General features: G+C 38.6%; 1 protein-coding gene across 6 annotated transcripts in view; it reads right to left on the bottom strand.

The window, feature by feature from the left end:
- Window positions 1-6,493: 6,493 nt before the first annotated feature.
- CCAR1 (cell division cycle and apoptosis regulator 1) overlaps window positions 6,494-12,678 on the bottom strand; it is a 65,341-nt gene continuing 59,156 nt past the window's right edge. For all 6 annotated transcript variants that reach the window (XM_019813190.3, XM_045040064.1, XM_019813193.3 and 3 more), the window contains 6 exons: window positions 11,920-12,002; window positions 11,452-11,598; window positions 9,862-9,982; window positions 9,592-9,777; window positions 7,408-7,613; window positions 6,494-6,839 (listed from right to left, as the gene is read on the bottom strand). In XM_019813190.3, the coding sequence (XP_019668749.1) occupies window positions 6,780-6,839; window positions 7,408-7,613; window positions 9,592-9,777; window positions 9,862-9,982; window positions 11,452-11,598; window positions 11,920-12,002 (803 nt within the window). In that variant the 3' untranslated portion in view covers window positions 6,494-6,779. The remainder of the gene's footprint in view (window positions 6,840-7,407; window positions 7,614-9,591; window positions 9,778-9,861; window positions 9,983-11,451; window positions 11,599-11,919; window positions 12,003-12,678) is intronic.

Below are 12,678 nucleotides of genomic sequence, written 5' to 3'. Positions count from 1 at the left end.
GTGTTCACTTCAATCCTTTGCTTAAAACCAATACATGTTTTTTGAACTTACTTGCGGACTTGCAAAGGTCTCCTGAGATGGGTATGCTGGGCTACAAAGGCTGCATCAAGGAAGTAGGTATAGGACTGTCACAGAGTGCTGTGAAATCCCTTTTAGTATTAGGTCAAACTCTTATCTATAGTCCTCACTATAGTATTTTGTTTTTTATTTTTAAATTTATTTATTTTTGAGGGAGAGATAGAGAGGAAGAGAGCACAAGTGGGGAAGGGGCAGGGAGAGAGACAATCCCAAGCAGCTGGAGTCCGTTGTGGGGCTTGAACTCACATACAGTGAGAGCATGACCTGAACTTAAATCAGGAGTCACATGCTTAACCAACTGGGCCACCCAGGTGCCTCTGGTATTTTTTTTTTTAGGTTTATTTATTTTGAGAGAGCGCGCACACGTGAGCTGGGCAAGGGCAGAGAGAGGAAGAGACAGAATCCCAAGCAGGTTCCATGCTGTCAGCAGAGACCCTGACACGGGGCTCGGATTCACAAACTGTGAGATCATGACCTGAGATGAGATCACCTGAGCCAAGATCAAGAACCAGACATGTAACCTACTGAGCCACCCAGGCGCCTTTCCCTATAGTATTTTTGATGAATTCTAGTCAGTATTCCAAAATATCAGGCTCTGAGTAGCCTCTCAAGGTCAATTAATACCTGGATTACAGAGAACTCACCAAGGTTGGCTTGGATCCAGTCAACCACAAAAGAGATCATTCCTTTCCTGCTGGAATGTCAATAACTCTATCTAGATACCTAAACAGAGTATCTTTACTGTTTGCCATATACAAGTACCACTATCTGTTTTCATCAAATTCTTTAATGCCTTTTGGGCATAGATATCCATGGGTAAATTCCGTAATACATTTCTGATAAATTTTGTCCACATTCTAATAAGCAAATTCATCCATAGTTAACACATTTCACATTTCTATCCATTCAAATGGATAATTTCCAAATGGTTTTTTGCTTTCTACATAATTATTGTACTTTTTTTTTTTTTTTTTTTTTTTTACCAGAAAGTGACCACCACTGTATGAAGGCACAACACAATTACATTGTCATTGTAGCAGAAACCCATTTTGTCCCCTTGATCTCAGGTAAGGCTCTGAGTTGTGGCCCAGAGACTAAGGCCTTGGAAATTTTCCCCCCAACTGAAGCACAGGGAAAGTTGAGACTCTTGGGGCTGTTGTGGTCTTTGGCCCTGTGTCCAAGTTTACTTGTCTCCACTGGTGCTAAAGATGGACATTAAAATTTACCAAAAATGTGAAAGCATCAAATGGCTTTCCTCTTGAGTCTACCTTTGGCAGTCTCCAAAGCTTGACCCCTCCACAAAGGTGCAACCCCATATCCTGCCAGTCTTAGGGTCTAGAGACAATGGCCTAGGGGTACACAATAGGGATATTCTCTGTGAATCATGCACCTGTGCAGAAGGTGAGGTGGAGTTACAAGTGACACACGCAGTACTACTATAAACTCTCAGAAGGCAGAGAGGGCAGGTAAAAAGGACATGAGCAACATCTGTCCGACCTAGTCCAGCCCGTGAAGTTCAGGGTGTTTATGTTTCTTTTGCTTTCCACTTACAGTAAGACAATGTTTTCCAAGGAATTACCATTGAAGAGTGAACTATTTAGGTTTCTCTCTGCTGAAACATGAAAGACAAGGTGGAAAAGTCCTATGTTAGCTCTTAACTTTGCCACCATGATTCTGGAATTCCTTGGGACACAATTTGTTCAAGGTATTTATATAAGCTGTATCAATTATATAAAAATATTCTTCTATCTATAAAATTTATTGTCATCCCAAATCTGGTGTTATTAAATACCAAATCACCTGAGATTTTAAAAGGCTATTAAGTGAATGTTAGTGAGAAGTTAATTCTAACTTTATGCTGAGCTATTCCCCCTTGATCACTTCTATAGATTGTTTACAGAAGGCATTCCAAATATTCTGAAATATCCTGTAACATTAATTCTCTGGTCTGCATTCAAAATTTTTATGGTTTTACCTTGCTATTTTCAGACAACTAAGGCCTAAATCTTTATTTCTCTAATATACAGTTTTGTTCATCTAGATTCTGAAGTTAAATTTTATCAAGAACAATAAAGATGCTGGGATTATTTGTACAATGTACTTCCACTGTCCCGTGATGGTTCATTATCAATTTCATCAGAAATAGAAGCAGGAAGTTCTCGGGGTACCTGGGTGGCTCAGTCAGTTAAGCGTTTGACTTTTGGCTCAGGTTATGATCTCACAGCTTATGGGTTTGAGCCCTGCATCAGGCTCTGTGCTGACAGCTCGGAGCCTGGAGCCTGCTACGGATTCTGTGTCTCCCTCTCCGCCCCTCCCCTGCTTGTGCTCGGTCTCCCTCCCTCTCTCTCAGAAATAAACAAATATTAAAAAAAAAAAAAAAAAAAAGCAGGAAGTTCTCCTTTACTAATATAAGACCACTGATACCAAAGAATCAGCACTCTTTTACCACTTTAGAGGATGTTTTGCATTTTATAATAGGATTGATGTTATTTACTTCATCAGTAACATGATCCATTTATTCAAGCTACAAGACTTTATGATTAAGGTTATAGAATTGTTAGGATGAAAGGCAAGAGCACCTCAAACTTTCTTAAAGTGGCATACAAACGACTTCAAGTTGAATAATCCTACAGTTTCTGAATAAACACGGATTCATAAGAAAATATTAGTTATCTCTAATTCCAAGTTGTGATGTAATAGGTTGCTGTTGGGGATCAGACCAGGTGAAATATTTAAAAGTATGTGGCTGAGGGCCACCTGGATGGCTCAGTCGGTTAAGCATCCAACTCTGGCTTGGGTCATGATCATAGTTTGAGCCCCACATCATGGTCTCTGTTGTCAGCACAGAGCCTGCTTCAGATCCTCTGTCCCTCCTCTGCTCATGTTCTCTCTCTCTAAAATAAGTGTCCAACTTTGACTCAGGTCATGATCTCTTGGTTAGTGAGCTCGAGCCCTGTGTTGGGCTCTGAGGAGCCTGACTGGGATTCTGTGCTTCCCTCTCTGCCCCTCCCCCACTTGTACTCTCTCTCTCAAAAACGAACATTAAATTTTTTTTTAATTAAAAAATAAACATTAAAAAATATGTGACTGAACAGTAGTATTTTGAGAGGAATGAAAAATGTACCTACTAAAGTCTAAGTGCCACTTAAAAGATTTTTTGTGTTGCTACATTTCTACCTTGACTTAGACAAATTTCAAAAAATACCTGAAATTCTTAAAATTTCAATTGTTCTACAATGACCGAATCAAACAACAGAAATGCAAAAACAGGGGTACCTGAGTGGCTCAGTCAGTTTTAGTATCTGACTTCAGATCAGGTCATGATCTCAAGGTTCATGAATTCCAGCCCTGAACAGCCCAAAGCCTGCTTTGGATTCTATGTCTTCCTCCCTCCGTCTCTATCCCACCTCTGCTTGCACTCTCTCTCTCAAACATAAACACTAAAAAAAAAAAAAAAAGCAAACACAGGGGGCACCTGGCTGGCTTCGTTGGAGGAGCATGTGACTCTTGACCTTGGGTCATGAATTCAAGCCCCACATTAGGTGTAGAAATTACTTAAATAAAACTTAAAAAAAATGCAAAAACAGGTATCTAGAACATAAAAAGGATGGGAAAATAAAACTAAATGTTTTCATAGTCCTGCTAATTTTGTTAATTTTTTGACTTGGTCAAGGTCAGATGACAGTACAAAGATATTTACTTCTGAATAATATTCAAAGCAGTTATCTATTTTTTAATGTTTATTTATTTTTGAGAGAGAGAGAGAGAGAGAGAGAGACAGACAGAACATGAGTGGGGAAGAGGCAGAAAAGAGAGGGAGACACAGAATCTGAAGCAGGCTCCAGGCTCTGAGCTGTCAGCACAGAGCCCCATGCGGGGCTGGAACTCATGAACCCTGAGAACATGACCTGAGCAAAATTCAGATGCTTAACTGACTGATCCACCCAGGCGTCACTAATGTTTATTTATTTTTGAGAGCAAAAGAGAGACAAAGCGGCAACAGGAGGGGGGCAGGGAGAGAGGGAAACACAGAATCCGACGCAGGCTCCAGGTTCCTAGCTGTCAGTAAAGAGCCTGATGCAGGGCTCAAATCCACAAGCTGGGAGATCATGACCTGAGCTGAGGTAGGATGCTTAACTGACTGAGCCACCCTGACACCCCCAACGCAGTGTATTTTTTAATTTTAATTTTTTACAAAGCAGTTTAGAAAGGAAAAAATAGGTCCCTTCTCTTTCCTTCATTTTCTCTAAAACCATTTTTTTATATGTAACTTGCTTTTCTTTTTTCTAAATGATCTCACTTTCAACTTCCACTGAATTTATAAAACGTTTAATACAATTTAAAAATCTACACTTTTTCTTCATTCTCCCAATATTACTGACTTAAATATCTGGGAAAAATAAGTCTAACAAGTGGACTTTACAATGATTTTTTTCATTTACAAACATACTCTATTAAAGAACTATACTGTTTATTTTTATTATTCTTTAATTTAAAACAATATTTATTTTTGAGAGATTATGAGCAGGGGAGGGGCAGAGAGAGAGAGAGGGATAGAGGATCCAAAGCTCGCACTGTGCTGACAGCAGCAAGCCTGACATGGGGCTGGAACCCATGAACCATGGGATCATGACCTGAGCTGAAGTCAGAAACTCAACAAACTGAGCCACCCAGGTGGCCCCTTTTAGTCTTTTAGTTGAAAAACTTTCCAACTACTCAGAAATGTTTCATTTTACCTTAAAAATGGAGAAACGTTTATTTTATGATAGAGAGTGAGGAAGGGAGATACAGAGAGTGAGAGAGAGAGAATCTCAAGCAGGCTCTGCGCTGTCAGCACAGAGCTCAACTTAGGATGAGATCATGACCTGAGTGGAAACCAAAGTCAGATTTAGCTTAACTGACTGAGCTGAGCCACTCAGGCCCCTGGAGAAACATTTATACAGTAACAGTAAAATTATGGATTAATCATTAATTGTTCTTCAAAGAAGCTCAACAAACCCTAAGACCAGAAAGAGCAGTTTAAAACAAAAATCAGTTTGAAAGAATTTCAGGTATTTTAATCTATTTCTTACTAAGAGCCACGTGGATTCAATTTAGCTTAAGACACATATAACATGGCACTTACATTCTCATATTAATCTATTTGGAACACCTTGCCATTATCCTAGCAAAATAAGGCAAAATGAAATAAAATAATCCTAATACGGCATATATTTCTATGATAGAGAAACATTCCAGTAAGGGTTAAATACAAAAAAACCCCCAACCATCTGCTAAAGATGTGATTCAATTTTCACCAGTGTTAAAAGACATGTCATTTAATCCTAGATTTTTCTTTTCTTTTTTTTTTAAAGATTGTTTGTTTATTTAGGCAGGCTCTGCACCCAACATGGGGCTCAAACTCATCACCCTAAGATCAAGAGTCACATGCTCTAGTGACTGAGCAAGTCAGGCACCCCTAATCCTAGACTTCCTTTTTTTCCCCCCAAGATTTTATTTTTAAGTAATCTCTATGTCCAATGTGGGGCTCAAACTTACAACCATGAGATTTAAGAGTCACATGCTCTACCAACTGAGCCAGCAGGTACCCCTCCTGTATTTCTTTAGACCAGAGTTTCTCAACCTGCATACTGACGTTTTGGGCTAGATAATTCATTGCTGTTGGGGGGCTATCCTGTGCAATGGAGGATGTTTAGCATTTTACAACTAGATGCCAGTAGCATTCACCCAGTTGTGACAAGTAGAAGTGTTTCCAGACATTGCTAAATGTCCTCTGGGACAGATGATAGGATATCCCCTGTTAAGAACCACTGCTTTACAGTATATCACATTTCCTATGCTTTTCACTCAACGGTTAATCAACTCTTATATATTCACTTAAATTCCGAAGGAAGTACACAGACTAATAAAAAAATTATTTTTAATTAAAGAAGGCTTAACTTAAGACATCATACTGACATCTACTGGCTTGGTACTAAACTGTACATTTGACATATACTGCATTTAAAAAAAAAAACCCTCAAAATTAAAATATAGGTGCTATTTTGGGAAAGTAGAACAATTAACTGAAAGTAGTAACATTAACATCAGTACTGTTCGTTTTTCGTAAGTCTAACATATAATAACAATGGTAACGGTCTATTATTTTCTTAATTTTTGATGTACTGTCTTTTGGATAATTGAATTTGTAATGAACGGCTTAGAGACTGATAATTAAAGGGATTTTTTTAAACAAGTAAAAAAGTATGGTTCAAAAACTTGCAAAAAATTAAGCAGCATGCTATTTTATGATTTATACTGAAATTTTAGAAGACTGAAAAATTTTTATAAAAACCTAATGGTAATTCTATAAATAAAATTACAATTTTCTAGATATTTTAATAAAAGACATTTGGTAATTAAATACTACTATCAATTAAATTGATGAACTTTATTGGGGTTAAAACTATAACAAAGTTCATCCTAAAACATTTTGCAATGCAAAATTATTTCACTCAAGGAGTGTTTAATATTTGAATGCCAGGAATTACAAGCAATTTTCAAAAGCAGAGACTCTTCACATTCATAAAACTTTATACATCATTTGAACTAACAGATATTTATACTACTAAAATCAAACATGCATCACTTTCAAACATTCTTGTATCATGATTTTATATATTACATTATTTAACACCGTTCCTCACTGCTACATGTATTTATCATACGCTTGCACCATTCTCCTTGGATTTCTGATCTTTATCTTCATTCTTCACGTTATCCTGCAACACAGTAGGCAAACAGATTTTATTAGATTCTCTTAAATGTTACTTTAAAAGTAAACATTAGTAAACAGATACTCTAAATAGTCCATTTTACCATACATAAAAAACTGACTCAGGGGGCAACTACGAAAGAAAGCTCTCAATTCTACTACGCAGAATGATTTCTAGTATGTGAGAAAGCTATCTAAGTCCTAAGAAATTTAAAGTTCTTAGGAGTAAGAGCAGTATATTAGGAATATAGCAGTATAGTAGGAATTTTTACTCCTTGTTCTGAGTGACACTGAGGATATGGCAGATCTCTCAATGACTGAAATTATTTTGTAATGGCACTGAGTCACAGATTTGTCTTTTAGTGACAAAGCACACATAAACCACATTGACATTTCAATTAAGTTCTAGAAAAATAAATCTTTTGGAAATTGCTTGTAATTAATCTAACAAAGGACAGAATGATACCATTATTTAAGCCTAGAAAAACTACTAGGAGCTTAAGAACATTAAAATTTCCAAACACAAATTTAAAAGTTGAAATAAATTGAAAATACAAAAGTACAAAACTGCTAACCTTCTTCAGAACAGTGTGGATTTCATCCATTACTGTAGATAAGTTTCTGATTGTCTTACTGAGTTGGTTTTCAAATTGCAAATTCATGTTTTCTGTAATCTTTAAGTTTTCTTGTAACTGACTAAAGTCCTTTTTAACTTCTCTGAGTTCACCAGAGAGGCTTTTGTTGGAATTCTCCAAATTTAATATGGTTTTTTCATCCTCATCTGTTAAAAAAAAAAAAAAAAAATCATCTTTCCCCTTTAACATCCCCAATTTAACTTAAAAAAATTTTTTTTTAAATTTTATTTTTGAGAGAGACAGAGTGAGAGCGAGGGGAGGGGCAGAGAGAGGGGGAGACAATCTGAAGTAGGCTCCAGGCTCTGAGCAGTCAGCACAGAGCCCGACATGGGCTCGAATCCACAGATCATGACCTAAGCCAAAGTCATATGCTCAACCAACTGAGCCACCCAGGCGCCCCTCCCCCAAATATAACTGTGAAGTTAAAAGTATAATGGGGCCCCTGGGTGGCTCAGTTAGTTGAGCATCTGACTCTTGATTTTGGGCTCAGTCATGCTCTCATGGTTTGTGGGTTTGAGACTCCTCCTTGGACTCTGCATTGACTGTGTGGAGCCTGCTAGGCATTCTGTCTGTCTGCCCCACCCCACTTGTTCTGTCTATCTTTCAAAAATAAATGAACTTAGGGGCACCTGGGTGGCTCAGCCCATTAAGTGTTCAAGACTTGATCTCAGCTCGGGTCATGATCTCACAGGTTCATGAGTTCCAGCCCCACAATAGGCTACATGCTATCAGTGTGGAGCCTGCTTGGGATTCTCTATCTCCCTCTCTCTTTCTGTCCCTCCCCCACTCTCTCTCTTTCTCTCTCTCTCTCAGAATAAACTTAAATAAATAAACTTAAAAAAAAAAAGTAGGGGTGCCTGAGTGGCTCAGTCGGATAAGTGGCAGACTCTTGATTTCAGCTCAGGTCATGATCTCATGGTTCCTTAGATCAAGCCCCACACTGGCCTCCACACTGACAGTGTGTGGAGCCTGCTTCTGATTCTCTGTCTTCCTTTTTCTGCCCCTACCCAGCTAGTGCTCTCTCTCAAAATAAGTAAACAAAACAAAACAAAACAAAACAGGGATTTAAGGAGGGGCACCTGGGTGGCTCAGCTGGTTAAGTGTCCAACTCTTTCGGCTCAGGTCATAATCTTACAGTTCATGGGTTCAAGCCATGCACTATCCATGTGGAACCTACTTGCGATTCTCTCCCCCATCATTGTCTGCAGCCCCCTACCCCCTGCATTCTCCCCCTCTCTCTTAAAATAAAATAGATGATTGATAGATAGATAGATAGATAGATAGATAGATATGCCTGGGTGGCTCAGCTGGTTAAGCATTCAATCTTGATTTCAGCTAACGTCATGATCTCACTGTTAGTGAGATCAAGCCCCACATTAGGCTCCATGCTGACAGTGTGGAGACTGCTTAGGATTCTCCCTGACCCTCCCCTGCTTGCATGTGCTCTCTCTCTCTCAAAATAAATAAACATTTAAATAAACAAACAAATAAATAAAAGATGCAACAGAATAGGGATGCCTGCCTGGCTCAGTTGGTGGGACAGACAACCCTTAATCTTGGGGTTTTAAATTTAAGCTCCACGCTGTGTAGAGAAAGACTGTTTAAAAATAAAGTCTTAAGGGTTAAGGGGCACCTGGGAGGTTCAGTTGGGTTAAGCATCCAATGATTCTGTCTCCCTCTCTCTCTGCCCCTCCCCTGCTTGTGCTGTCTCTCAAAAACAAATAAACATTAAAAAAAAAATAAAAAATAAAGTCTCTCCAGGCTCTGAGCTGTCAGCACAGAGCCTGATGTGGAGCTTGAACTCAAGAACTGCAAGATCATGACCTGAGCTGAAATCGGACACTTAACCAAGTGAGCCACCCAGGCGCCCCAAAAATAAAGTCTTAAAAGATTCAACAGAACAATAAAGGAATCTAAGAATGCACATGAAAAATCAAAGATTCTTCTACAGCTAAGCAATGTTGTAGTTTTTATTAAAGTGGTCAAAAGTAAGTTACATTATGTGCCTACTCTAAAAGGCAAAGGATGGATATGCAGGTGTATATAAGTATGTATACATATGTGTACACGCATAAATCCCAACAGGGTGTTAAAAGTACCAAAATACCCAATGCTGTTCCTTACCCGTTTTTTCTTCTAGCAATTGCAGCTTCTGTTCTACTTCAGCTCTTACTTTTTCACTTTTTTCCAATTTTTGCAAGAGGCTTCCTACATCTACCATTGCACCATTGTACACGATAAGACCAACATTTTCTTCCACATCCTTTGGTTCCTGTTTTACTGTTGGTGTTGGAAGTAACAACCTGTTTCCTATTAAAAAAATTTTTTTATCATTATTTTTTCTTTAATAACATAATTATAAAATGACATAATCGTAAAATAATACACTCAAACCTAGCATATCTTCCTGCAATGCTTCAGACTCTTCATGGTTTTCTTCATCTTTTGAAGTGTCTGTTAATTTCCGGTAAAAGCAAGATTCACGGAGTACTACTTTATTCAGAAGTTTCTTTACCTGTTATTCAAGCAAGTAAACAAGTTAAAAAGAATATGTTTTTGATTTCCTTAATTGTGTTATTTTCACATATGAGGAACATCAATGGCATTTGTGTTCTTAGTACCTCTCCCTTTGAAACACTTCTGCTTTTTTTTATAACTGTCTTCCCCATAAACCTAAAATTCAAATAATCTTTTGAAAAAAATTTGTTAAAAAAGAAAAAGTATAACACTGATAGAAACACTAACACATACATTAAGGTATATGTACAAAGATATGACAGCATATAGCCTGTAATTCTAAAACATGGAAACCGCCTAACAACAGAGACTACTTAAAGGAAATTATAGTACATCTATGTTACACAATACTATGCAATCATAAAAAGAAAAAAGTGGGGTAATTGTGTGTGCCTGGGTGGCTCAGTCAGCTGAGTGTCAGACTCCTGAGTCTGGCTCAGGTCATGATCCCAGGGTCTTGGGATCATGACCTGTGTTGGTCTCTGCACTGAGCATGGAGCCTGCTTATGATATTCTCTCTCCATACCCCCACCCCCCTGCTCACACACACTCTTTAAAAAAAAAACAAAAACAAAAACAAAGTGGGTCTCTATTTTCGTGGCAGAATGGCCACTATACATCGTTAAACGAAAAAAGCCGTCCAGGGGCACCTGGCTGGCTCAGCTGGTAGATCATGGAACTCTTGACCTCAGGTTGTAAGCTCAAACCCATGGTGGGTGCAGAGGTTAGTTAAAATCTTGAAGGGAAGGGGAGGGGAGGGAAGGGGAGGGGAGGGGAGGGGAGGGAAGGGGAGGGGAGGGGAGGGGAGGGGAGGGGAGGGGAGGGGAGGGGAGGGGGGGAGGGGAGGGGAGGGGAGGGGAGGGGAGGGGAGGGGAGGGGAGGGGAGGGGAGGGGAGGGAAGGGAAGGGAAGGGAAGGGAAGGGAAGGGAAGGGAAGGGAAGGGAAGAGAAGAGAAGAGAAGAGAAGAGAAGAGAAGAGAAGAGAAGAGAAGAGAAGAGAAGAGAAGAGAAGAGAAGAGCTGTCTATCAATAACGTATAAAATGGTTTCATGTGTTGTATCTGTGTACACACAGATCATATGTACACGTATACGAGTTGCTTACAAAAAGATCCAGAGAACTATATATGAGGCCAGAGGTGTAGAAAAAGCTTTTTTTTACTTCACACATTTCAATATTTCTTGACTGTATTACTTAAAATGGCTTTTCAGGGGCGCCTGGGTGGCGCAGTCGGTTAAGCGTCCGACTTCAGCCAGGTCACGATCTCGCGCTCCGTGAGTTCGAGCCCCGCGTCGGGCTCTGGGCTGATGGCTCAGAGCCTGGAGCCTGTTTCCGATTCTGTGTCTCCCTCTCTCTCTGCCCCTCCCCCGTTCATGCTCTGTCTCTCTCTGTCCCAAAAATAAATAAAAACATTGAAAAAAAAAATTTTAAATGGCTTTTCATTTTAAATATTCACAAGACAGATTACCTGAGCCCGAGAAAGATGTAGTCCAAGAGTATAAAGTATTTCTTCCAAATCCTTTTCAAGAAGGTAACCACAATGGCTTTGATCAAAATAAACAAATGCCATTAACAAATCCCTGTTAATTGTGATCATCTGAGTCTTTTCTTTTTCCTAAAGAAAATGCAGAAGATAACAGTGAAAAGTAAGAAACTGAGAGTGTGTCTATATAATAGCCAAAATCTGAAAAGACCTTTGTCTCATGTTAGAAGTTAAAATGAGTTGATCTGGTTTATGTGTATGGGAGAAAGGAATAAGACATACCAGTTTACCTGACATAAACATAAATACCAAAATACAACTGGCTGAATTTTGCTCCAAGTGGTAATATATACATATACAAGGATGAATAAACTTCATGTGTTATGCTTAAGTTTGGATTATGTGAGTAATGGAAATTATTATATTATAAAGAACACAGCATCCAATAAATACCTTATCTTTAGAGGGTCTCTCCTTGCAGTACCTGTTGACATCTCTTTTGTCATCTCTTTTGTTTATTTCTTCCTCATCCCTATCTATAAAATCAGAACAACAGCAAAATACTCATTAATACAGATATTTCCAACTATTACAGAGGCCAAAGATAGTTTTCTATTACTTACTTTCAAAAGACATAAGGGCAAAAAAAATTATATGAATAAAAATGGTTGGAATTCATAGGAAAGAATTATGAAGAAAAATGGGTGCCTGGCTAGCTCAGTCAGTGGAGTACGTGACTCTTGATCTCAGGGTTGTAAGTTTAAGCCCCATGTTGGGTGTAGAAATTACCTAAAACATTAAAAGAAAAAAAAAACTATAAAGAATAATAAGAAGAAATGTATAAAGAGGCTAGAAGGAGGAAAAATTTAACTTTATTAAATCAATTAACTTTGTTCCATAAAAATTTGGAGGACATAGTTCAAAAAATGAATGTTTTATATATAAAATTAGAAATTATAGGGGCGCCTGGGTGGCGCAGTTGGTTAAGCGTCCGACTTCAGCCAGGTCACGATCTCGCGGTCTGTGAGTTCGAGCCCCGCGTCAGGCTCTGGGCTGATGGCTCAGAGCCTGGAGCCTGTTTCCGATTCTGTGTCTCCCCCTCTCTCTGCCCCTCCCCCGTTCATGCTCTGTCTCTCTCTGTCCCAAAAATAAATAAACGTTGGAAAAAAAAAAAAAAGAAATTATAACACAAATTTAAACAAAGCAAAATAT

The sequence above is a fragment of the Felis catus genome, chromosome D2, assembly GCF_018350175.1.
Source record: "Felis catus isolate Fca126 chromosome D2, F.catus_Fca126_mat1.0, whole genome shotgun sequence".
Classification (NCBI taxonomy): domain Eukaryota; kingdom Metazoa; phylum Chordata; class Mammalia; order Carnivora; family Felidae; genus Felis; species Felis catus.
This window is presented reverse-complemented; position numbering and strand designations above follow the sequence as displayed.